Here is a 27,808-nt window from a genome sequence, read left to right on the forward strand (position 1 = left end):
GTGTCTGTAACTTTAATGCAAATGAGGAGGAGAGTTGCGGGTCAAGGACGAGGGTGGGGGTGTGGCCCTGAGCAGCTTGCGGCCACGGAACCATGTGCTGTTTACAGTGGATGCATCGCAATGGCAAGGCGCACACAGCCTTTGGCCATGTTCTGTAAATATTCGGGAGTCCTGGAGCTCTATATCTAAATATTATCATATTATACATAGATATCTATATCATATATACATTATCATGGCCAAAAGCTGTGTGCGCCTCCAGAAGATATTATGGATCTCAAACGACTGCGTCGGGTTCTCCGACGTCTCTGGTTCTTCCACGTCCAGATCAATCTGAAGTAGACTGAACCGCACGCTGCCCGCTTCCCGCTGCCGGCTGCCGGCTGCCGGCTGCCGGCTGCCGGGTTGTGGTGCATTGTGGCGGTGGTGCCTCGTGGAAGCGGGCGGTGGGCAGCGGGGCTCAACGATGGCTGAGATATCCCCCACTACAGTCTCATTGTGGAAAAACGAGAGACGTCAGAGAACCAACGTGTTATGCACCATAACAGCAACAGCAGAATGGTTATCCAAATAACACTGTGTACATAAATGTACAACACTTGCGTTACAGTGTGTGCAATCACACACACACACACACACACACACACACACACATGTGGCACTTGCAAGGTCTTAGCTCATTGTCTCATTGGGGGTCAAATTCTCTGGGCGGGCAAGGCAGAGAAGGGGAGGTAGCTAGGCCCCTTATGACGACATATGGGGCCACATTCCAAATCAGCTCGCTTGAGCTTCCATTTTTTCAAAGGCGAGCAGGATACCGAGTGCTCGTTTTACATCGAACCAGAAAAAGTGAGATTTTCATGCCATGGGACCTTTAAAACAGTTCAACAACTCCAGTAATGCTGCTTTGTTCATTTACCAATATGAAACAAACAGAAAGATTTCCTTTAACAGAACCAAGTTGTTTTTGCTTTCTTGTCATATTGATCATCCTTTTTTTTTTGTGCTGGAACCAAATACATTTTAGCTAAAACATTTACAATATAAACAGATATTTACACAAAATGAATCATTTTCTTTATTATAAATAAGCTATTTTGCATGCTATGAATATAAAATACAGTTGAAACTCAAATTGAATTGAATTAATACATTGACAACTTATTGACTTCCATTACCATTATATACATTTATAACCCTACAAATATTGTTCTAAATGTAAGCATGCGGACAGATATCCCTCAATTGTTATGTCTGCTTTACCATCTGCTGAAAGAAAGATTTAACAAGCCTGCATTAAAACCTATTTCTTTGAACTCCTCCTCGCTAGGACTGCGCTTTTAATGCGTGAAGTGCGGAGACAAGGTGTTTGAAGAGTCACCCTCAAAGATGAATACAGACATCGTTGGATGTCTGATCTGTCCCGCTTTCTGCAAATTCTTTTCATTTCCACGGCTGTTCAGCTTCCACTGCTGTGCTCACCCCTCTGACACCAGACATATGTCTAATAACTCAAATATCCTTAAAGCGTCACAGTGTGTACAAGAGTGTCTTGACAAGCAGGGTAGCAATGAAGGAGTGCGACCCTGCTTGTCGAGTGTGGAAACAAAGTCAAATTTCTAACAAAGGTTGTTGCTGTTGTTCAAGAGGTTGTCTGCTCGAACCCCAAATGTCCGCATTTTGCCTGAGGTCATCACTGAGGAAGTGGCCCCATTCCCCTACCTGCTCACTCAGAGAAAAATCGATGTAAGGCTCTTTAATAGTATAAAACGATCTGCTAAATGACAACATAATGGCCCGTGCATTAGAGACTGTGGGTTTAAATTGAAGGCACTTTGTGTGGCAATAGTCTCTGAGGAGGTGGAGGGCGGGTTGGCTTGGGGCCAGCCCCATGACATCACTCTACCAGCGGGTCTCTGTCCACGGTGCTGAAACCACAGCAGAAAGTAACGTTTAAGTTCTGCAGCTTAACTACCGGCACCAGCCCTGACATCATCCCCTCGCCCCTCCCAAGAGTCAGCCGCGGTCCCAACACCCCATCGCTCCACCTGGCAGAGCCAGAGACCTGGGTGATGGGTGGAGGTGGAGGGTATACCAAGCTTATCGAGAGAGAGAGAGAGAGAGAGAGAGAGAGAGAGAGAGAGGAGAGAGAGAGAGAGAGAGAGAGAGAGAGAGAGAGAGAGAGAGAGAGAGAGAGAGAGTTGTGGAGGAGTTCAGAAGAGGAGGCGAGGGGAGAGCAGATTATGGCACACACTTTGATCTCGTCCTTTCAGGCCCACCGTGGGATGGGTTTGAGGCTCTCCCCCAACACCACCCCTACCACCACACCGCCACCCCCTATTCCAAAAGTAGAGAGGTGAAGCTCTCTCGCTCACTTAAAATAGTTCAAACAAACCCTACCTCCAGCTCTCAGAACACAAAGCGAGTCGACCTCTCAGGCCTGACATTTCCCGGCTGTCAGCTGAATTTTTATTCATGTCTTAATGGCCAGGAGCGTTTGGGTGCTGCAGCTCGTGTGCTCCCAGTGCTATTAATAATTAACAAATCCTTCGTGTGGGTGTCGTGCTCGAGTGTGTGTGTGTGTGTGTGTGTGTGTGTGTGTGTGTGTGTGTGTGTGTGTGTGTGTGTGTGTGTGTGTGTGTGTGTGTGTGTGTGTGTGGGGGGTTTGAATTGTCTTCATTGCTTTCTCACAGTGACCAGTCCCCTTCCCCGGGGTTGCCTACACCCTATACTCGGTGTCATAGTGTGTAAGTGACAGCCTACAGAGGAACCCTCTTATTGTCCGCTCCCTTATTTATATGCCTGAAACTGCTCATCTCCCCCTCAAACAGATATAGAGAGAAACAGGGTCCGCTGAGGAGACTGGAGCTGATAAGGTACTGTGCAGGCCCCATTTGTCACATCATTGACTCCTACATTGATTCAGGGGGTGGTATGCACTCGTTTAGATTTGAGCATGTGCATGGCTGATCGCCAGGGTGGGTGTGATGCGTGCGTGGTGGGTGAGAAAGGGGGGGAGAGTGGCGGGAGTGTTGGGGTAATGAAACACCTCGCCAAACGGGGAAGGGGAAGGAGGTGTGGAGAAGGAAAAAAGTAATGGATATGGAAAAAAATTAGAATGAATAAAAAAAAAAAGAGTGCTGGGAGTTTAAGCCTGCACTCAGCCACCCAATCTGCCCGGCAACTGTAGGGGACCGGTATCTGCCTCTGGGATTGACCTCCTTCTACTCTCCCCCGTCCCCCCTTTGCTCCTCCCTCCTTCCTTTACATCAGCTTACGTTTTTCTTACCTTCCCCCCTGAAACGGGGATGAGTGACAGTTGCTTCAAAGCAAAGGGGGCGGGGCTCAAAAACAAAACATGCACCGTCGACAGACAGGCAGACCCAATATGGAGCATAAATGTATGGACAGTTATAAAGACATACACTCAGAAATAGACAGACACACACACACATGTATTATGCGCTAAACCGTGCACCTGTGGTTAGTTATCACTTCAAAACCCTTTTGTCACGGGTGGCAGGCAGGTGGGAACCAATCGAAGACAGTTCAGGTATAAGGGTAATTTATTAACTCAAAAGGCAAGGGACACCGAGAACACGGGTGACGCGGGTAACACAGGGAACACCGGGAACACACAGGTAACACACAGGACACAACTCACCACAAACTAAAATGATCCGACAAGGAACTAAGGAAAGACAAGGGCTTAAATACTAGACACAGGGCATGCAATGAATAACAGCTGAAACACATTAGGGGAGGGAGCAGTAATCACACAGGAGGGAAACTTGACCGGACATGGGGAGAAACAAGACAGAGATACTAAAGTAAAACAGGAAACACACCAAAACAAGACGAGGAAACAGACAGACCATGACACCTTTTTTAAGTTTTGATATCTCTTACCTGCGTGAAGCGAAGCGATGGCCAGTGGGGAGACAACGGTGGGAGTACAGCACACACACACACACACACACACACACGCACATACACTCACACAAATACATGCACACAAAGGATCTGCTTAGATCCCAGCCAGGTCGTTGACATGGCGATAGCATCGGGCAGACGGAGAACCCACAGAGAGTGTCGGCAGGGTTTGTGGGTACAGAAATAGCAATGGCCCCTCTGTAACTGTGGTAACAACCTGCGGTGTCTGGGAGAAGCTGAGCATATGGTTATCTGTACAGAGCTTCCCACTGACGGCACTCCAGGGGACGGTGGTTCAGGTCAAGAATGCAGATATACACGGAGGATGTGTGCCTGCCTTCATTTCTCACAACCTGACTTTTCAAGACTCATTGGATAGAAGTGGTCACTCAATGCCTCATAACGGTAGGCTGAAATTCTTTCAGCGTTCATTCAAATGATTTTGACAATTCAACTCAAACAATTCAATTCGTCTGGTTAACTCAGCAGACGCCTCATTTCTTTGTTTCGTTTACAAAGCCAGCTTTCTAACGGGACGTGTTCAACCCGGACGATTCGATCCCCCCTACTACGTCAGTCAGAAGGACATGACGGAGCCTGTCCCACCAGACATTCTGTATGCACTATGCCAGGACAAGCATCGCTTGGCAGACTGAGGGTGGATGGCCAGTCCCCCGGACGCCCTGGCCTCCTGGACGTCTACCGGCTAAATGTCAAAGCTCATCCGCGCCCCAGGCCACGGGGGCCCCTGGGCCCTTGGTCATGCTTAGGCTTGAAACCACGGCTCTTAAAGGCTCCCCAAAGCCATGTAATCCACCTATCTGCTACTACAGCAAGTAAATGGTGTACGCCTCTCTAGTTTTTCTCTCCCGTTTTTTCTCTCTCTCTCTTTCTCCCGCTCTCTCTCTCTCTCTCTCCCGCTCTCTCTTTCTAAACCCTCTCACTTTCTAAAACCTCTCTCTCTCTTAACCCTCTCTCTCTCTCTCTCTCTCTCCCCCTCTCTCTTTCTTAATCCTCTCTATCTCTCTCACTCTCTCTCTCTCTCTTTCCCTTCCCCTCTCTCCCTCTCTCTTTCTTAACCCTCTCTCTCTCTCCCCCCCTCTTTCCCTCTCTCCCTTTCTCTTTCTTAACTCTCTCTCTCTCTCTCTCTCTCTCTCTCTCTCTCTCTCTCAAACCACTTTTGTCACCTTTTTCTTCAGGATACCAGGACGAATGCTCTGTTGCAGTTGCGTCACATTCTAACGCTGAACCATCAGACCGATAATAAACCGCATAAACAGTAGCAGCAACACTAATGAGGAGAGCTAATTCCTTTAACTGCCTCCAACAGGTCACCAGGGGCCGAAGCTGCAGTGCTTCAAGTTGCCGTCATCGTTGGTGAACCTCGGGTCAGGTTTGAGTGTTTGCTCATCTTCCTCCTCCTCCTTGTCCTGCATCGTCCCCGTAAAACAGAGTGCTAGTTTAATGGTGGCTGGCGGCCTTGTGGACAATAACATTTTATCCATTTTGGATGGTGTGAGGTGAGATAAAGGGGCATTAGGCACTCAAAGCTGAGCGCGTGGTGCAGCTGGCCCTTCCTCAGGCCCCCTTTTCGATGTGTTTTGCGGTGATACGGGGGCTTAGTTTTCACAGTGTCTCATTTCGTGGGCCGATGCCGAGGCCTGATAAACCACGGCATGTAGTGCACGGGTTAATGGGAGCGATCAATACCGACACCGTGAATACACAACGGCTGGAACCATGGAGGAAGCGCTGGGTCCACTTTACCTCATAACCTTTTACTTCAAGGGATAAAGCCTTGTCATACCTCCCCGGTGTGTACAGCACATTAAGGACGATGCATTGATACCTTCTGCCAAGTCCCATGAAGGAGATCATCTTTTCATATGATTAAACTTCCTTCAGCTTCATTCACTTTAGAGTTAACTGCTTTTATTTAGAAACCCACTTGCACAGACAGGCTTTTCATCTGTGTTTTGGTTTTTCAGTTCTCGTGTCTGTTCATTCTTTTATCTCCTTATGCGTCCGTTCTTTTACGCTGTAGAGTTTTCATCCTCAAAGTTGGGTCAATTGAACAGTGATTACAGTCTTTCTTCTTCTCATTGTTGTTAATTCAATGTTATTGCGCTTGAGGTGGTGTAAGATAGGACAACACTTTATCGCCAGAGGGAAGCGAGGAACTGGCTGTGAAACGCTCCCCCCCATGCAAAGCGCTGCAGTCTGGGGGTCCCAGCTCTGCGATGTGTTTCCACCTGTGTTCGATAGATGCACCCCTTCCTGTTCGGGCCGCTCAGACTTCTATCTTACTTTGTTCACCTCTGCTGACCGGGTCGTAGTGCACCCGGGGGGGGGGGGGGGGGGGCTATATGACCACTGCAGAGATGTGGGTTCACCTCCTGGAGCGCTCCGCCTCGGAGCGTCAGACGTCTGGCAGGTGTTTGTTTGTTTCTTCTTTTTTTTAGGGTTGTGCTTTCCACCTGTGTGGTCGGCCGTTGGTACGTTGAATTATGCGGCGTCGAAAACAACATTACAGCACCGAAAGCCAGACTATGAGTCGCACATGCAAGAAAATCCACGCTGCATAACACACAGAGGTTATTACACGCACGCACGCACACTCACCACGCGCAAACCTGATAATATTCAGACGTCATAGTCAAAATAACTTTTAAACCTGTTTTTCCATCGATGTTGTTACGAGTTTTCCCTGAGCCTCCACAGCCCTGCGAGAGATTCAGCGACCCGTAACACAGATTCAGAAATTCATCTGAATCAATTACAAGCACAAAACAAACCAACTCTACAGGCATCTTTCATCAATGAAGGGAACATTGTGCTGCTGTACAGTGTTTAGACGGCTTAAATAGAATGGGTCATGCCACACACAACAGTATGAAAGAGGGAGAAGTGGCATCTCAATAAGGGGGGAGGGGTTGGGGGAGCATATATTTATGCAGGGCTCTCACTTTAATCCTTTTACATCCCATTCTAACATCCCGGCGGTTGCCATGCATTCTGGGTCGTGGCAACGGCGGGCCCCGTCTGGAAGCAGATGTAGTGCATTCAGCTGCCGTGCGAGCGGTGACAGCGAGTTGGTAAGCTCTTTGTCTCGGCGCATGCTGGGCTCAATGGATTCATCATATCTGGCCTAATACTTCAGCAGCGCCGCGATACAGGCTAGGGCGCCGCGCTAATGGGGTTAGAGTTGCGTTCAGGATTGACCACCAGCCTGATGTCATTCCTTGGCTGAGTGCAGGATTGTTGTTAAATTGTTGTAAGGTTAATGCCAAGCCGAGGTTAATGAAGCCACATGTACACACACAATCACATACATGGGCACGCACCAGCACACACACCTGTACACATGGTGCACACACAGGCATAGACATTCAAACAATCACACTCAGACACACAAGCAGAGCAAATTGATAAATTGGATACACGAGTGAAGCGATCACCCATATTTATATTGCATTTAATGTGCAATTGGAAATGTAACAAGAACCCAATTACGTTCACAATCAAACAAATGAGAATAAAAAAGTTGATGATCGTTGATAATCGAGGTGTATTCAATAGCGAGATAACACGGCATATTGTTATTTTCACAAAGTGATGTACCATAACCACTACCACGTCCCTACCGCGTGGATGATGAAGGCTGACCCTGGAGACCATTTTAACAAGAGATCCATGTGCCCCCTCCTCCCCCCTCCTCCTCTGAGACACTCCTCCCAACCCCCACGCCTTGCGAGGCAACCCTGTGCCGCCGCCCCTGCGACTCCCTTTCTTTTGCATCACAACAATCCTCGAACAGATGGTGTGCTCCTCGGCCGGAGTGATCGACACTCCGCCTCAGCCAATCGCGTCGCTTGGAATCAGCTGACTAGTCTGGACAGCGCCAGGTGTTGTTATCATTTTCCAAGGGAGGAGGCGTCTGAGGGGAGACAGTAATATCCAGCCAGCCACTGAACAGACTGCAGGTGCTTTTTGGTGGGGGGGATACATCCGCCGACAGCATCGCAGGCGATACTTCACTCAAATGCGCCTTGTTGCTGGGATGTGCATCTGGTTGGAATAAGAGTTGCGCGATCGCTTCCAACAGGGACTGACTGACCCCGATGGAGAAACGGAATACATATGTTGTAGGGAGATACCGATGAAGCCCAATTTGTTGTACGTATACGTTTAAAGAAAAAACAATCCCTCACGTCGATTGGCCATGTGCTGGCGCGCGGCTTAGGCGCATCGTTTGGACATCTGGAGCCAGAAGTAGTAGAGCTGCGATCACAAAACCAGTCTGGGATGACAACAAGGTGAGGTCACATTAGAAAGCAGCATTTTTCAATACTGTAGCATGTAAGTCCGTTGGATTTTGATGAACTTCAAAGTGTAAACACAGGATAGACTATTGCTGGATGTGCTACCTTTAACATCCTAGTCGTGTTTTAGTTCCATTGCGTTGGCATGTTTGTTGTTATTGAGCATCTCTGCAATCTGGGTTAAATCACAAAACGTAGTTAGTTTCCAGCACTGGGCTCTGTCGATAACATAAATGTTCCTATAAATCACATATCGAATGTATTACCTTCAGAGTGTTTTTTTTAATCATACGAGTAAAACGTGCAAAACACCGCTTGTACACGTCAAATAAAAGCCATCAACTTTGATATGCCGTATCCTGCGGCACATCACTCGCAGTGCACCACCAGCACCTACAGGCTCTGCGTGCTTTGCGCAACGTTGGCCAAATGTCATTTGCATATTAATGTCAAAGTACGACGGCAGATGTCTCGATCAAAAGTTCCCGAGCCCCGGCGCCCTGCAGGACGTTCTGGGGGAACAGAGGGCGAGGAGTTGGTCAGGAGGGCTTTGTCTCCTTCACAGCAGCTGTTGCGTCTTTGTGCCTTTGGCCAGATGCTCGGACGAAACGCGTCACTCTAAACTTCAGCAAACAGAAGCACCGAAACCACGTCTGTTATTACTTTAGTGTGGGCAGATTTCAATATGAAGATATAAAGTGATGACCATGGAAAGCATCCTCACTGCTGTCGTAAACCACTGAGTCATTTAGCAACAACTGGATCTTGATAGTTTATTGACCTTGGCAGCCATTTATTTTTTTAAACAAAGTACATTGATTCAATATATTCTCTTAGCCTGCATACAATTGCTGGTGGGAAATACATTTACAATTGAGATGCCATTCCAATTCTCAGAGTTCCCTTTTCATATCTTCATCTTCAGATGGTGACTGTGCGTGTCGAGTGGAACAAAGGCTGGGTAATGGGGGGCATGTGTGTGTATGTTTGCATTTGCGTGTGTGTGGGTTCACATAGTTGTACTGATCCCCAGAGAAGGTCTACAGTATAGGCTGGGGGGGGGGGGGGGGGGGGGTGTCTGGTCACGGCTTTACTACTTAACTCTGAAGGGGGGGGGGGCGGTTATGGGGAAGGGGCTTACTGCCTTAACTCTGTTTGTTAAAGGGGCTATATTAAGGATTTTACATGCATTAAGCGTTTTATGCAGTATTTCTATGGCTTGCAGTTTAACCAAAAGAATGTGTCCGTGTGAATGTGTTGGCATATATATATTTTAAAGAGGACGAAAAAAAAGTATGCCGGCGTATGCATACAACATTTCCATGTTGTCTCCAATGCGTCTCATCTTTAATGTTTAACACTTGGTAGGCTTGACTCAGAACATATCCGAGTGGGCACCTTAGCACAAAGCATGGCGGCATCCATTGGGACCCATTATATTAAACACAGAAAAAAAACTAAAATCAAAACTTCCATGTGTTGTGTGGTGTGTGACCCGCTTTGCATTTTACCTCTGTGGTAACCGAGTCAGACTCCGAGAAACCCACAGATTTCCTCCAAGCAGCACTGACCTGGTATTAAGGCAGGCAGGTAGAGCAGAGTGCACTCTGGCCGATTTAGCCAGAGAGCTAAACCGAGGGGTGATTTTATGCCACCAGTTGTGAGTGTGACCTTTTCCTGTGTTTTAGTGACATCACAAGTGGGTTGGTACACCTAGACGTATGATGAATAGCCATGAATCAACATTTGCTACAGCTCTAGCAATTTTTGCTGATCCAGGATACTTTGATTTTCAAACGGGGTGTAATGCATTATCACACTCGAACCCGATTGCGTAATATTATTCCTTCAATCTAGAGATAACATAAGATATTTTTTTTTTACATTTATCGACCCATCTATACATCTCTTTGGTTGACTACAGCCCCAGTAGTTAGTTTGTATTATTTGTGCCAGTCTGCTCGCACTCAAGTGGTTTTTCACAGATTTTCTTGAAATAATTTTTAGACCATTTTAACTTTTAAGAAACATAGTAAAAAAGCAATTAAAGTTATATAGGAGTTAAACACTGTTCACATTATCGCTTTTCAATCGCCTTTTCATTTGTTCATGTCACACTCAATATCTGTCCTTTGGCGATCAGTGGGTATTATCAAAATATTTTAATAAGCGGGTGTAATATTGCGGTACTCAATCAAAGACATAAACACAATGACAATGCTTTACATTTTCATGTAAGAATGGGAAAGTAAACCGTTTATAGACATAGAATATATATTATATTGGGCATGATTAATCAACGATCGACTAATTGATCATTAAGAATTTCGTCTGACGTAAATTGGATAGATAAAACTGATGCTGAAAAATATCTTCAGAAGGTGTGTCTTTTTACAATTACCACTTGAAGTGTTGTTCAGCAGGGAAATATAAAAAAATAATTAATATTTCGCTTAGCAACTGGACGCGCTTGGGTTGATAAGTTACCGGACCACTTGCGGTGTAATAAGAAAGACGTGAATCAGGCAAAAAAAATCACTTTTGCTGAAAGCGGTCTAGTTCGGTGTGCATAAAAGTACTGACGGACCAATCGCGAACTACTGCAACTGCTGATGCCATCTCTCTAAGTTATAATGAAGCCGCACCGACCCCAAACCATTCGGAATAAGTGTATACATGTCGATTATAGCGGACTACACCACCTCTTCTATTCCGCATGGAATTCTATTCCGATCAGAGAATTGTATTCCGATTAGCAGCGTTACATGGACGCTTCTGATCCAAATAGATTTATAATCGGACTAGATCTATTCCTATCATGCAATCTGAATGTACTGTATATATGGCATTTACAAAAGTGGAAGAGCGTACGTCCGTATGTCTCTTGCGCATTCTCGTGTTTTCCGATTGAGGCGTATAGATGATCATTTTTTATTCCTATTGAGCTGTTCTTCCACTTCTAATCGGACCAGAAGTGTCCATGTAAACGCGGGAGAATTAACGATCAATTTTCATTGCATTTTGAATATAGCATATAAATAGTTAATTTCAATACAAATATATCAATGATTAATCGAATCGACTAAGACAATTTAATTGAATGCCCATCCCTAATTAATGTTGCTGTGTGTTTTTTTTCATTTTTTAGGTAGTCTATAGTAACCTTTTTAGTGAAAGAGTTGTTATTGTTGTTATCATAGCATATGTTGTTGTCGTTGTTGTTGTTGTTGTTGTTGTTACCATAGAAAGTTATGTAAAAGGTTGCGACTATGGATCCACATCATTGTGCATTCTGGGAAAACACTGACTCACTTGCTTTGGCTTTAATACTAAATGTAAAGTTAATTTAATCCTCATTTACTCTTAATGAGATTTTTATGCAAAAATAAGTTATTAGTATCCCTAGTGAACATCATAATCTGTCAGACAGTGTGGTTATCAATGTCTTTTTGGCTTCGAGTGGGTTGTGTTTGGATGTTTGGATAATTAGCAGAGGTGGCTAGTCATCCAAGGTAATATCTACCAGAAAGGTCTCCTTTTCTCTCCATGCAAGTCTTTCAAGCCAGGGGCTGTCGATTGTCGCAGGTAAATATTCATTTCCCACTACGAAGGAAGACAGCTTTCAGCAATTGAAGTGACAAGTGTACACTTTGCCTGCACGGTTGTCCTAGGCTGTCAAGAATTAAAATAGCAGCCCAAATGGGTTTTGTAACCTGTGAACTGAATTCTCCTTGGGAAGATGGGGCCAAATTTAATCTGGGAAATGTTTAGAAGAACCAAGTGTCCTGATACAAAAAGGATGTGGTTTTACAGCCTCAACGGTAGAATATTCTATGCAACACACAGCTACCCTTCTGTGTATCTGATGCCACACCGCTGTTTAGTGCAGAATCAATGCCCATACTTCCTGAAGCAGAATCAAAACAGCATCATATTTTTGTACGTGCTAGTTTCATTTCCTATGCTTTTCACATCTGAAACAACAATAATATGTTTTCATTTGTAAAAAAAAAATTATTTATCGAGAAAGAAATTAGTCAAAACCTCTGGAGTGGAAAATCAATCGCTTCAAGCATCCGGTTTTTAAACATTCATTGTGGTTTGGGCTTTTGGAAACCACGAAAAGATATGACAAAAAAACGAAAACCACTTTAGATGTATCTCAGCTTTTTTGGCACTTGAATCTGTTTGTAATGGCACATTGAAGTGTAACGTGATTCGTCTGCCTTAATCAACGTAACCTGTTCCACCCCCGCTTTGAAACCATCACAATGCCTCCCGACTCACCATCTCCTCCCTGCTAATCCCGACAGACAGTCAAGCGTGACCATGTACCCCCGCTTCAGCTTGAAGAGCAGATACCGCACGCATAATACCACTGGTTGCACCCAGGAAACCCCGCCCCTCTCTCCCAAAAGGAAGTCCCAAGCGAATGGACTCATCCCGCGGCCCTGTTGCCAGGCAGGGTGCCTGCAGACTCAGACCTAGTCAGCTCTCCTGGGGGAAATCCTCTTAGGGTGCTATCTTCTTAGACGCACAGGGACAGAATGTGTTAGGTGGCCCACCAGGCCATGGCACCCGCATGGCTGCAGACGGGTCAGGGTGTCGCGGTTGGTAAATGGATCTAATTGGTTATGGGGATTTTCTAAATGTTGTTCTAATGTGCAGTGCTGGATCCTGCTGGCTCATAGGCTTGTAAAAGAAACGCTGGAAGCCTCAAACAAGGACAGCAGCCAGCAATGGTGCTGATTGCGTGGAATAATCTAATTGCACAGTTCTGAATGGGGCTGGTTTTCAATAACTAAAAAACTTTCAGGCCACATAAGGAATATTGAGGAGAGGGATATGGTCTTCACACCTTTCACTTTATATTCTATAGTTTGCGTTCATAATGAAGGTTGGTTGTATTGCATTGGTGCAAATCCTGCCTTTTTCTTATTCTCTTTTCTTCCTTCACCCAAGAGTGGTTATGGAAGCCATTTGGGCCATCAAGTGGACTAGTGTAAAATCTCAGCTCCAATTTGTAGTCGTCTTTTATATTAACCCTTTCTTTTGTACTATTTTTCACAAGCGTCTTCTCCCTGCAGAAAAAATGGATGGATGGTTATGCACACTAAAAGTAAAAACATGTTCTGTGTGTATTCTGAATTCAAAAGGCAGAGGATGCTTCATTAAAAATGTATAAGCAAACCCTTTATTTCTGTCTTTGAGGCATGGCGCACGCTAATATCTCATAGTGTTTAATGATGTTCTCAGTAGCTAATGATCAAGCCCTTATGGGCCAGTTGGAGAGATGAAAGCCCTAAAGGAATACCATCCATTTTCACCTCGTTCTCTGTTTTTCTTTTTTGTAAATGGATTTTAATGAGCCGAGGTAGCATTTTTATGAGAATGCAAAACTGATGATGTGGCACACAAAACAGATTCTCCCATGACTAACCCTCTAAATGTCTCTTGTTTTATTGCTCTCCGTAATCTATGTAATGATTGCATTTACAAGCGTACCAACCACTTGGTATTTTGTGTACATGGGGATATGATTGTGTTGAACTGATAATCATATGTTTCTTTCTTTCATCTTTCTTCAAGGTTGGACCTACTGCTCCAGGATTTTACTGATCCCATCCAGACTGGGACACAACAACAACAACCCATTATTGGAATGTCTGGTTGATGACCTTAACCAACAATCTGTCAACAATCCTCTCCTCACCTGCCTCCGGTCCACCCTGTGTGGGTCTTGGGGAATTGAACAACGATTCACAGCATGGCTGGACCGAGATTTAATTACTGCCTGCTATGCCAGCTGTTTGTTGGCTTGGTGCTGGTCTCTGCCGGACTATCTATGGTACAGAGCAACGAGTGTCCCCAGCTGTGTGTATGTGAGGTCCGACCCTGGTTTACTCCACAGTCCACCTACAGGGAGGCCATCACCGTGGACTGCAATGACCTGCGTCTCACTCGCATCCCGGGGAACCTGTCTAGCGACACGCAGGTGCTGCTGCTCCAGAGTAACTATATCGCCAGGTCCAGTGAGGAGCTGGAACAGCTCTTCAACCTGACCGAGCTCGACCTGTCCCAGAACAACCTCAGCAGGATCCGGGATGTGGGCCTGACCAACATGTCCCAGCTCACCACTCTTCATCTGGAGGAGAACCAGATCACGGAAATGCCAGATTACTGCCTGCAGGATCTCAGCAACCTGCAGGAGCTTTATATCAACCACAATCAGATCAACACAATCTCTGCCTACGCCTTTTCTGGGCTCCATAACCTACTCAGGCTCCACCTCAACTCCAACAAGCTGAAGGCTATCGATAGCCAATGGTTTGACTCAACAGCCAACCTTGAGATCCTTATGATAGGGGAAAACCCAGTTCTTGGGATAATGGACTTTAATTTTAAGCCACTTGGCAATTTGAGAAGCCTTGTTTTGGCTGGAATGGATTTAACTGACATCCCCGGGAATGCCTTCGTTGGACTCGACAATCTCGAAAGCCTCTCTTTTTACGACAATAAGCTGGCCAGAGTTCCCCAGAGAGCCCTGCAGAAACTACCTAATCTCAAGTTCTTGGACCTAAATAAGAACCCAGTGCACAAAATCCAGGCAGGGGATTTCAAAAACATGCTGAGACTAAAGGAGCTTGGCATAAACAACATGGGGGAGCTGGTCTCCATTGACCGTTACGCACTGGACAACCTCCCAGAGCTCACCAAGCTAGAGGCCACAAACAACCCCAAGTTCTCCTTCATCAACCAACAGGCGTTCCACGATGTACCAGCCCTGGAGAGCCTCATGCTGAACAACAACGCCCTGAATGCCCTGTACCAGTCCACCGTCGAGTACCTGCCCAACCTCCGGGAGATCAGCATTCACAGCAACCCGCTGCGCTGCGATTGTGTTATCCAGTGGATGAGCTCCAACAAAACCAGCATCCGCTTCATGGAGCCCTTGTCCATGTTCTGCGCCACGCCGACAGAGGCGCGGGGGCAGCAGATAAGGGAGGCGCTACAGAGAGACTCTGTGGAACATTGTCTGCCCATGATCTCCCACGACAGCTTTCCCAATCATCTCAACCTGGATCTGGGCATGACCGTGGACCTGGACTGCAGAGCCATGTCCCAGCCCGAGCCCGAGATCTACTGGGTCACTCCTCTGGGGAACAAGGTGGCTATGGACACCCTGTCAGACAAATACGCTCTCAACAATGAGGGGACGTTGAGGATCTCTCACATTCAGGTGGAAGACACCGGCAGGTATACTTGCGTGGCGCAGAACTCGGAGGGCGCTGACACAAGAGTGACGGCGATACGCGTGAATGGGACGTTGCTGGACAGCACGCAGCTCATGAAGATCTACATCAAGCAGACCGAGTCCCACTCCATCCTTGTCTCCTGGAAGGTGAACTCAAACGTCATGATGTCCAATCTCAAGTGGTCGTCGGCCACCATGAAAATAGACAACCCACACATCACCTACACTGCCCGGGTTCCCGTAGACGTCCATGAGTACAACCTCACCCACCTGCAGCCAGCCACAGAGTATGAGGTGTGTCTGACCGTCTCCAACATCCACCAGCAGATGCAGAAGTCATGCGTCAACGGCACCACAAAGCAGGCCACCTTTGCGGTGGAGTTATCCGACCAAGGGACTAACATAGCCCTGGCGGCGGTAATGGGAACCATGTTCGCTATCGTCAGCCTGGCCTCCTTGAGCATGTATGTCACCAAGAGGTGGAAGCGGAAAAACTATCATCATTCATTGAAAAAGTACATGCAAAAGACCTCCTCAATTCCCCTGAATGAGCTGTACCCTCCCCTCATCAACCTGTGGGAGGCAGACAGCGAGAAGGAGAAGGAGGCGGTTCCGGAAACCAAACCTAGCCAGGTGGACACTACGCGTAGCTATTACATGTGGTGAAAGCAGGGGATTGAATAATTTCAGGAGCACAAACGCATCTTCTTTGTGTCAAAGTAAAATAAGAAGTTTTTCTTAAATGTTTCTTTTTCTTGTCCTATACTTCTGTTCTTCGGGATTTGCCTGTTTGGGGCAAAGGACAAAGAGAGTTTTAGTTTAGTTTATTGCCTTTTCTTCTAGCCCCTTTTTGACACTCAAAATGGCAGCTTTGTTAGCTTCCTATGGGCTCTGTAGTCACTGTGCTTGTTATTAGTACTCGTATCGGTTAGCACAGCATGGGTTATGGCATGGATTCATTACGGGTATACAATGGAGAAACTGTATTCGGAATCCATTTGGACATGTATCTCTGGCAAAATTCTTGGAGACTGCAGTTTTTTCTTTTTCTCCTAAGACAGTTTTACTGTTGAAGTCGTGCACTGAAATATATATTCAGATTTCTCTATCAACTCAAATATAAGCTGACATATACTATGTTTAGACTTGATATAGTGTCTATTGAATAATGTAAGCAATTCTTATGTAATGTTGTATCAGCTATGATTTTATTTTACCAAACAGTACGTTTGATTTAGAATTTAAATTTGCAGAGCAACAACTGTCAACCAGCAATAGGAATATGAATGTTAAAAACTAGGTTCATAGATGTAAGGCTTTTTACGTTTCCTAAATATATTGATTATTTTTATTTTGTTAGACTATGTAAACAATCACTAAATTTGTTGTGGTTCACACACTGAATAATGTTGTTTATTAGGAGCAAGTCAAATAAAATACTTATTCCCTCCTATTTTTCATACCATTGTTCCAAGCTCATGTGTCATTATTTACATTTCTAACATTCAAGTTGTGAATGTTGTTTAAAGTGTTCCCAATATACATTACCATTCAATATCATTGAAATCAAAGCCACATCTGCAAATAATACAAAAAACGGTTAAATGTATTGTCCCACAACAATACACCATCTTTACACCGCGTGTATCTTTTCGGGCTCAAATTTAATCTCCCAACATCACTACCCACTGATGACCAAAGCATCAACAAAGAATCAGCCGAAACTTTGCCCATGTAAAATACATATTTTCAATTTAGATTTCAAGTTGGCTGTTATGAGTGCACAGCATTATATGTAACTTAATACAGTTCTGCCCACAGCCACTCCTTGGCCACCTTGGCAGTTGTCGAAAGTTTCCCACTAGTCCATCTGTGTACAGTGACAATGCTAATGTGTGTTTTGTGATATCATGTTGGCCGGGCTCTCCTTTCCATATTTGACTCCACAAATGACAAAACGATCCAAAGTGTTACTTTCAAGGGTCTCTATAAATACCCTTGCGTGAGGGGGCCTCCTCACTTGCCAGGGTAGAGGAGAGTGGGGTCCGCTATCTCTAGTTTGATTGCACAATATTATTGCATTACTCCGTTCTATTTTCAGCTCAGCGAAGGGTCCTGTGTAGGGCCTTTGTTCCTGGTGCCTTGAAAAGGGAAGCTGCAGGGAGAGAAAAATGTCAGTTAATGTCAGGGACACTCTGGGTGTGTGTGTGTGTGTGTGTGTGTGTGTGTGTGTGTGTGTGTGTGTGTGTGTATTGTGCTGGGGATGATGGATTGAGGAGGACCGGGATGGATGGGGACACCGGTAACCAGCGCTGCTCTGAGACGTCATCCAGCGTCCCCCTCGGTTGATGTGCAAGGCACGCATCCCCACACCCTTTCTTCTTCTCTCTCCTAATAGTCCCCCAATAAGCAAGAGAGAGGCAGAGTGAGAAAACACAGATAGAGACAGAGAGAGAGAGTCAAAGAGAGGGACAGAGCGAGACAGACAGACATCCTGCTCAGTGGGACAGCCATCAATGAGGGCCTTTCAAAAAAATCTTGGTTCCGGCAGGGAGAGAGAGAACTACCCTGTTGCTATGGCAACCCTCTCACCCCCCCCCCCCTTAGTTTGCTGCTTACCCCACCTGCTAAAGCTGCAGCATCAACCCCCCCCTCCCACCCCACACACAAACACACATACTCACACACATACACATGAACAGACACACACACACACTCCCCCCAGGGATGAGGGAAACATCATGTACTAAAGGGGTGTGTAAGTGTGTGTGTGTGTGTGGGGGGGAGGGGGAGGGACCCAAGGTGAGCTGTCATCTCCGCTTCACACCCCTTGACCCTCAGAGGATACGCTCGTCTTACGAAACCTATTGCAAGCCCATCAGAACTGTGTTCTTAGTCTATCTGTATTATTCAATGGCATTTCAACAGTACTGAAAAGCTGCTCACGATAGCCACTTCACTGGTTATGAAGGCTGTGAATTACTCGCGTCCAACTGCTTCCACAAATTAGGCTTGTGTGCGATCTAAGGACCCATCGAGCATTTGCTCCTTGAAATCTGGGGTGGTTTTAAGGACAGGGCCCATAAAGTGTATTTTGTGATATAGTTGACGTGACAAGTCCACACTGCAGGATATATCTGGTATGACCTTTTGCGAACGTACACCAACTCTTACTCATGCGTCACATCAGTGAAACTGGGGACAGTGAAAACACATGCCAATTGGTCGACTCTTCCAAGTCTCTTGCTATACCCTGAGTGCATACTCTTGGCGACATACATGCTCAAGGAGGCCAGGCTGACGATAGTGAACTTGCTCTACGAATTGACTTACCCAGGACTATTTATTCCCTCCTGATTGAAAAAGGGATTTTTTCTTTCCTTATCGCAGTTAGCGCTGGCCACCGCAACGAAGAGGCCAGCCGGGGTCAACAAGGTTACCATAGCAACATTGATTCCTTCCCTATTTTTCCCAGGCCTGCCGTTTGAACAGCAAAAGCATATGTGGCGCAGCATTTTGATTTGATCAGCTTTGATGGAATGCTAAACAAATGACAAGAACCCTACACCGCAATATCTCGGGGCAAACAGTTGCTATAGTATCGGTACATCGTAGTCATTTACTGTTGTTTAACAAAATGGAGCATCAAAGCCAGGGCCATGCTTGCACATATAAGCCTTTCTGGCAGATTCACTAAATGTACTTCTGTAATGAGGATAAAAAGACCCACAAAATACAATAAACCCTTCTTTAGTTTCTCTTTTTCTTGCGTTGATGACACGCTGCTGGAAGAGTGTCCATCAACGGGGGTCATTCAAGTTCATCGGAGCATTACAATTCCGACGCTCATCTGGGAGGCTAATAATTACAACGTGTGTAGTATTAACAATGACGGTTGCTCCTCCGTCTTCCAGCAGAGTAGACTAAAGGTTATGCTGGATTGTTGTTATTCAAGGTACCTGGCTGACGGGAAGCTATCCCATCGATGCAGCACCCTTCAAATTTCAACATAAAATGCTTTAGGCCAATAGCAATATTAGATGATTATGACATTCAGTTGAAAAAAAAGCCTAAAGGCATGGCATTCCCATCATAACAAGCTAATGCTTGAAACAGTATAATCCCCAAACAAAGCATTGTGTTCCACAAACATATGATAATTAATACAAACAAGGGCTTGATGATCCAGTGATCCTGCCCTGTCTTCATGTCTGTGTGAGATCTACAACGGAGATACATACTGGGAGTGGCAGCACAGCCAACAACAGCCACCACCCCCAGCCTCTGTATGCAGATGAGACTGTGTGCTGGCAGGCCTTCTATAACAGTTACCCACATCCAGACTCATTTAGACATCTTCACAAAATCACATTTGCGTGGAGGCTCGCTTGCAGCCCGTCTGCTAATTGTGTGCTTTGAAGTGTGGCCGATTCCCATTATCAGGCAGCGCTCGCAGACTCGTTCGCTTCTTCTTGTACGTTGTGTAAAAGCAGCCGTGTAGAAATCACCGTTTTAAATGGAAAGGTGAGAGCGAGAGTGCCGGAACATAATGCATCTCTGTGGTGTTAACTGTTTGTGTGATGCACAGTGAATAGTTGGAGGGAGCATGCTGCCGAATTTCTCTGAGGGCCCAATTAAAATTCTCTGCTTAATGTCGGCGGCTTGTTGTTCTGCGTGTGTGTATGAGTGTGCACTTTGCTGCAGGCAGGGTTGTGTGTGTGTGTGTGTGTGTGTGTGTGTGTGTGTGTGTGTGTGTGTGTGTGTGTGTGTGTGTGTGTGTGTGTGTGTGTGTGTGTGTGTGTGTGTGTGTGCGTGCGTGCGTGTGTGTGTGTGTGTGTGTGTGTACGTCTGTGCAAGTGTGTGTGTTTTTGGTGGTGTGTTTGTGTGCGCGTGAGTATGCGTGTGTGCCTGTTAATCTTTATAATCGTGCGTGCTGGGGGGCGGTTGTGTGTCTCTGTATGTGTGTTTGTGTGTGAGCGTGTGTGTGCATGTGTGAGTGTTAATATGTTGGTCTGGTAAAAAGGTGTAAATGCCAACAGCTACAGTACAAGCGGTTCCTGCAGTAGAAGTTACGTCATTGTTAAAACTAATTCCCTCAGTTAATCGGCACTCCTATCTGGCTGTTTTTAGGAACTTTGTCGTGCAGCACTTCCATTCCCAGTTCCCTTCACAACTATGCAATATGCAAGCGTATGCCTTGTTGTGCTCAGCCTCGTTTGGAAGTCGTTTGTGATTAGCAGCAGCTGCTAACTTACCAACTTCATGTAATGTGAAAGTAAAACAAGCTTGAACAAGAATTGGCTGGCAATAAATGTAAGTGCATAATGCATATGCATAATTTAATAAACAAAGAATTGAAAGTACCATGAATGTAGTTTCAGAAGATAAGTTGTATAATATGACTAACTAACTTCAAACATACTGATATTTTAACAAATGATTACTTAATATAAATGTACATATGGATTTCAAATCTTCTGCAAACAGAAAATGCCTTTCTGATCCCAAAACAAAATGGTGTGGCTGTGTGGTTGCTACACTGCGCTCACGCATGCATGTGTGTGTGTGTGTGTGTGTGTGTGTGTGTGTGTGTGTGTGTGTGTGTGTGTGTGTGTGTGTGTGTGTGTGTGTGTGTGTGTGTGTGTGTGTGTGTGTGTGTGTGTGTGTGTGTGTGTGACTGTGTGTGTGTCTCACAGCCCCATGTGCACTGTGACTGGTGTAAATGGATATTTCACAGGCAGGTCATTTCATGCCTGTGTACTTCCTGACAGCCCTGTGATGATGAGACTGCTGTGAGAGGAATGATGGATGCAACCCCCCCCCCCCCCACACACACACACAGACACACCCAAGCCCCCCGTCACCTGCCTCCACCAGAAACAGCGAGGTGCAGTGAGTTAACCACCAGGCGGCTTCCCTAACCAATGGAGAGGCACCCCACTGATGATGTCATGCCCAATTCACAGGCATTCCACAGACATAGAAACTAGAGGCCGTATAGTTTGTCATTGCTGTTGGTTGATGGATTTGAATGCACCTGTATGTATATACCCCTTACAGGGACAGAGAGGAGAACGGTTGCTGCGGCTCAGGTGTGTGTGTGTAGTTTCCTTATCGAAGTTCCATATTTGGAGAGATGGTGGAACTGAATGGTGGGGCCAGACAAGTTGACGCATACAAAGAGATATCGATTGAACTGTTGAAAATGGACCTCTTTGCATAGGCGTGCCCTGCCTCAGGAAGAACTCTCTAGTATTGATTGGATAGAGGGTATAACGTATAAAAGACAGGCAGATAGACAGGTAAGCAGGCAGATAAACAGACAGACAGTTTAATTGCATAGTATCAGAGACAACCTATGCACTGAATTTAAGCGAAAGTCGTTTCCACAACTTAGCAATTAACTAATTTAGTAGGATGTGCTAATTTTGCCATTCCATTCAGGAGGACAATCAACACAATGTAATTGCTGCCACCAAATGTGAGCACGCAGTTGCCTGGCAGCACCGGAACTCGCCCGGGAGTGTTCTCTGGCATATGTCGATAGTGGTAATGTCGTTACAAGATAAATCTAAAGTTAGTTAAAAAATCTATATATTTTCAATATTTTCCTGTTGTGTACTTTTTTTCCATTATTTCCTACCTCCTTTTCTGTTTATTAGTTTACTTCAGTTCTCCACACACTTCAGTTCTCTTCAAGTCATCTCTGTGTGCTCCGTCTATGGTTGCTTGACATCCAATCCAGGCCTTTGATATAGCACCAGCACTGGCTTAACTCAAACCAATCAAGCCAGCTCTGAAGGACAGAGGCAAACAAAGCCATTGTAAAGTTCTTTGTTCTACTTTGTTGAAATGGTCTCTGCCTGTGAGATTTAAAGGCACCCAGTGCAACTTTCGAGGCTTAAAAATAAACATTCAATTTCTAGTCTTTTTTACACGTAGTAAGTTTCAATAACTCCATACCATTACATACCGACATTTAAGCAGCAAAGATGAGACGTCGTTGTGTGGTGAGAACTGATACAAAATCGATAACAACAACAATGCCGCCATTTTCTTTATTTTTTGTAACCTACAATAAATAAAGCAGGCTTCCAGTCAATGGAAAAATGGCTTCTCCCCACCGGCGATTGTTGTTGTTTACGATTTTCTATCAGTTCTCACCACACAACGACGTCTCATCTTTGCTCCTTGAATGTCGATATGTAATGGTATGGAGTTATTGAAACTTACTACGTGTAAAAAAGACTAGAAATTGAATGTTTATTTTTCATTGAATGTTTGCATAAAGTTGCACTGGGTGCCTTTAACTCTGCATCAGGGGCGATGTGAGGCCTAGACAATCACCCACAGTCAGCAGGGGGGGGGGGGCTCAAGAACACGTTCTGCCGTGCCTTAGATTCATTAGCTCTTCGACCGACTGTTGTCTAACTGTGGAGTTCTTTTGTGCTGTTGTACGTTCCCATCAAATCAACGGGGGCCCCCTTCCGACAGAAACAGGGCCATTAAGGCACCGCTGGGGTACCTCACTTCTGGGGGCGTGACAGATGGAGGCTTCCTGTTGTCAAACACAACACAGTGAGTCAAGTCGCACAATCACATCACGTACCAAACTAATGGAATGGATTCTACAACCATGAACCGATGAACATCGCTGGTTAAGACTCACCACACAGATCACACAATCAATTAAGGATTTATGGGGGGCAGGATATTGTTGGGGTTCGGGGGTAAAAAACGATTTGGGTTCAATTCCAAATGTCTACAAACTTCCTTGAGCCATCCTTGAGCAAGATGATGAACCTCTTCCTGTTCCTGAATGACATGCATCTGAAAATTCACTGGATTAAAAATCAAATATCCCTTGGACGAAGAAAATACTATCTATTATGTGTGAAAGAATACATTTAGACTTTGCCCTAACCTTTTCTACTGTGCTTTTAAACAAGTGAATGCCTCTTGCGTGCTGAATATTATAGTCTTGTGATTTGATAAATATGTAATATCTCTGATACCTCATCCCAAAGTGACTTTCTCAGCCGGGAAAAGGAGCAGAGTAGGCCAGAGGCAGGTGGGTGAGCCTCAGTGTCTTTAGTATCTGTTGTTCCTTTAAAGTGCCAGCCGACTGACCTCCGTGAGTTCATCTCCCCAGCCACCAGAGTGCAAACCTCCCCACATAAATTATACATGAAGAAAAAACTCAACATCACAACAAGGTCAGACCGTCTCACGATAATATTCAACCTTTTCGTAGTAAAAAAAATTGTAATAGCCGGAAAGTGATTGTTATTTTTCAGCCGGAGTAAAATAATATTTTTAAATATATATTGAATATCTTGGGCAAAAGGAACTGAGCTGGTACAGCCAACTAGAGACGGAATTAGCAAGTTAATGAACTCTTCATTGAAACATAACAAAACTTGCCTGACAATAGCATGCATGACATTTTGTGTCATCCATTTTAAAGGGAATAACAAAGGTATATCGCTCTGCACGAGGAGTCTTGGCTAGCAGCAAGGGTCCCTCATAGTCATATTATTGCCTATCGGGTATTTTATTGTTAAGAAGGGATACTGGCTAATAAAAGGAAGAATGATATCTTCCTGGATGTATTGTCACTGCAGAGGCATGCATAAATATCACTCGCTATTCTGTGATGATTTGAAAAAATAAAATCAATGTATGTGTGTGCGTGTGCGCAAGCACGCGTGCGTGCGTGCGTGCGTGTGTGCGTGTGTGTGTGTGTGTGCGTGCGTGTGTGCGTGCGTGTGTGTGTGTGTGTGTGTGTGCGTGTGTGTGTGTGTGTGTGTGTGTGTGTGTGTGTGTGTGTAATTTCCCATTGGTTATACTATTTAGATTGAATCAAATGTCTAGTGCTTTGCTGCCATCTGCTGTCTATCCTTCCTGTCTATGGTTTCCTGTGGGCTGATTTACTGACATTACTGGCAGGAGAGAGTTGCAGGAATATACATCCGTGTTTCAAAAATCACATTATTCAAGCCGGTCTTGAAAAAAACTCACACCATACGTTATTACGCGCCAAGTACATTCATTGGTATTCTATTCGAGTATTTCTGAAATTGTCCTTTTACTTTGAAAGAGCTGTACCGGATGTTTTTTAAATTTCTCTCCCACTACCTTCACATTCAACTTCCCGTAGCAAACGATGCTACTACAGATAATACATAATATTCGGCAGTTATGCTTTTTCAAAGCGCATGTGTTGTCGATTTGAGTAAAGGTCAGGAAAATGTTCCGATTACAATAGACGGAGATTTTAACCAAGTGGAATACCCTGCATTTCAGGTAATAGGGCTTTTATAATCTACATCCTTTAGCTTAAGAAGTTCAACCATTTAACATAGTTATTCGTAACGTTATTTGATTGAAATAAAATCATTACATATCTATGTCTCAGTTTATGTCCGAGAATGATTTTCTGATTAGGCCAAAATATCGTTAAAATCGTGTTCATAGTTGAGTTCAGCCATCCGGTGGCAGCACAGCATCACAGGATATCACCACTAGAAAAGTCTGACAATAAAAGTTGATAAAAGTTATAATCTGAAAACTTGATCTATGCACATTTAGCATAACTACAGAGCTTAAATATAATGAGTTGTTGAAATGACAATTTAGTTAATAATCTATAGCAGTTGTCCCTTCTTAAAATTAACATCTTCTTCAGTATTCACCAGGAAACGTACAAGGACCAGGCTGTGAAATTGACCCAGGCGAAATCACCCTCCCTGGCTGCTCCTGCCTCAGCCAGTCCTGCGTGGATGAGAGCTGCTCTTGCCTGAAGATCTACGGGCAAGCCTACGACAGCTCTGGCCTACTCCTGGACCGCTACATGGCGGACGGCGCCTACTGCGCCCCCGTGTTTGAGTGCAACGCCCTCTGCGCCTGCAGCGAGGCCTGCTCCAATCGTGTAGTGGAGAGAGGCCTCAGCTTCCGCCTGCAGGTCTTCCTCACGAGGGAGAGGGGCTGGGGGGTGCGCACCCCTGAGCACATCCACCAGGGGTCGTTTGTGTGCGAATATGCCGGGGAGGTGATCGGCCGGGATGAGGCCAGGCGCAGACAACTCTCCCAGGGGCCCGGGGACAACAACTACATCATAGCGGTCAGGGAGCACGCAGGACCGGCCTCCGTCACAGAGACCTTCGTGGACCCGGCCAGGGTTGGGAACGTGGGACGCTTTCTGAACCACTCGTGTCGCCCCAACTTGGTGATGGTGCCCGTGCGCATGCATTCGGCGCTCCCCCACCTGGCGCTGTTTGCGTGCCGGGACATCTGTTCCGGCAAGGAGCTGACGTTTGACTACTCCGGCGGGGGAAGCAGAGATGGAGATACGTCGAGGGGGAGCCAGGCAGCTATTGAGGCTAGTAGGACGCATGGGCTTCAGAGGAAAGCATGTTACTGTCGTGCCCAGAACTGTTCTGGGTTCCTTCCCCTGGACACAAGCGTGCTCTCTAACTTGTGACCAATGGAGCACCCTGCAGAGCAGCTGTCAGGATCTGTCATTTGCACTTTTAGGTCACTTGATATGAATCTTGACCTTGTTTCAGTGTGGTTTGCCGATATGTTTTCAGTAATGGCTATCAAACATCTATTGGCTATATTAGCTTTAAGTAACACACTGTTGTACAGATCGTGGTCAAGAGACAATCTTCGGCTAGGTACAAAATATTCCAGAAAATAAACAAAAAATAACAAAAGTTTGACCTGCTATATTCTGTTATGTGTCTGCTTCTTGAATTATATTTTCTTTTCAGACATCAGAGAATCCTCTATCTATATAGGGCAGGTCGTGCTGGAATCTAAAGGCCTCTATGTGTTATCTTCCCCAGGGCAACTATGGTTTTCCTAATGCTGTATCCGACAGCTTGACCGTCAAGGTATATACTTTTATATCCATAGGTATGGATATTTATTCCTACCGATTTGCATTTCAAATTTCAATGCCAAAGTCAGGTTTCAGAAGACACTGTTGCTTTTTTTTTTCAAATCAAGTCCCCTTGAAGACATTCTCTTGTATCCAATGGTGCGCATACCCCCAGAGAGTCTTTAGCAATTAGCAAAAGACCAGAGGGTGTTGTTTTTAATATAGCAACCAGTTCTATTCCCTCATTAGACGTGGGGCCAAGGTGTCCCAGTTTACTGTGACCATTCTCAGATCAGAACTCTCTCTGATCAAACTGCTCCCTTTCCACACCAGACCTGCCTTCCTCTTTATTAATATCCACATCTGGGTTAATTGCGAGCGAGACCGCCAGAAATGAGACCAAGGGGGCTGGCAGTTGGATGGGAATGCAGAGAGACCTCATAGGGGGGGCTTGATGGAAGACCGGGTCGTAGCTCTCTAGACCCTGGAGCACATAAATGCTTTTATTATTTTTAAATTTGAGAAATAAATGTTAATAAAAATACATTAACAATTTTGTCTAATTCTTCCACTATTTATAGATAATCTCTTCACACTACCAGCCTACTCATTTCTGATTATTAACATTTTTCTGGTTGTCACCTACGTTTTTCCTGAATGGTGGTCTACTGCTGTATAAACACGTCGCATGAGGAAGGAGATTCCACAGCCCAAAGAATCCACCCTTCCTCCAACAAGAATCCCCGTACCTAATCCGTGACTCATGCCGTTTGTAAATTTGCTTTCACTTCAAATCCCCATAGCAACGCATTATGTGTACAGTAGGTGATTGGACGTCGGCTGTTCACAGAAGGCTGTGGGGCTGCGTTTAGGAGCCCGGCTTGAATTGCAGTGCCTCCTCTCTTGGTCAGTCACCTAGCAACCAGCCGTTGATCACACAACGGTGGACTTCCTCCTTGTGGGGACATTCATACTGGGAAGAGGAACACAAAATCCAGATGTCTGGATTCAGAGCAATGTTGGATTAGATGAGGCTCTTCTCTGTTTGTCTTTAAATATGGGAATCGTAAAGGGTTTATTATGTATGTTGCTTAAGACATTGTTCATCCATCCAATGTTAAGTGCAGTGTTAACAAACATTGTATGTTGTTATCAGAATCAGAATGTGTTTGCAGGTGATATGAAGAATAATATTTAAAAAATTACTGTGAAGTGTTGAACTGTAGTGGATATACAAAAAATATATATTAAAGAGGCAATCTTGAATATTTAGTATCTATCGCTGAATGAGATAAGACACTGATGATTGAGCCTATGGCCCACTGATTAAAGCCCTTACATTTGCAGTATAATGAATGTGAACTTTTGTTTCTCAGTGGCCGACACTTTAACTATCTCTTGGAAAAATGACTG

General features: G+C 45.2%; 2 protein-coding genes across 3 annotated transcripts; both read left to right on the forward strand.

The window, feature by feature from the left end:
* Positions 1-7,716: 7,716 nt before the first annotated feature.
* lrrn1 (leucine rich repeat neuronal 1) lies at positions 7,717-16,972 on the forward strand. 2 transcript variants are annotated; one of them, XM_060069570.1, is made up of 2 exons: positions 7,717-8,249; positions 13,845-16,972. In XM_060069570.1, exon 2 carries the CDS (start codon positions 14,023-14,025, stop codon positions 16,174-16,176), a length of 2,154 nt encoding a protein of 717 aa, XP_059925553.1. In that variant the 5' UTR covers positions 7,717-8,249; positions 13,845-14,022; the 3' UTR covers positions 16,177-16,972. The 2 variants fall into 2 exon arrangements, with proteins under 2 accessions (XP_059925553.1, XP_059925554.1); XM_060069571.1 differs by lacking the exon at positions 7,717-8,249 and adding an exon at positions 8,270-8,292.
* A 7,632-nt stretch (positions 16,973-24,604) lies between these two features.
* Positions 24,605-27,741, forward strand: setmar (SET domain and mariner transposase fusion gene). Its single transcript, XM_060069654.1, has 2 exons — positions 24,605-24,816; positions 25,199-27,741. Exons 1-2 carry the CDS (start codon positions 24,712-24,714, stop codon positions 25,991-25,993), a joined length of 900 nt encoding a protein of 299 aa, XP_059925637.1. The 5' UTR covers positions 24,605-24,711; the 3' UTR covers positions 25,994-27,741.
* Positions 27,742-27,808: the final 67 nt, after the last annotated feature.

The sequence above is a fragment of the Gadus macrocephalus genome, chromosome 13 (genome assembly GCF_031168955.1).
Source record: "Gadus macrocephalus chromosome 13, ASM3116895v1".
Classification (NCBI taxonomy): domain Eukaryota; kingdom Metazoa; phylum Chordata; class Actinopteri; order Gadiformes; family Gadidae; genus Gadus; species Gadus macrocephalus.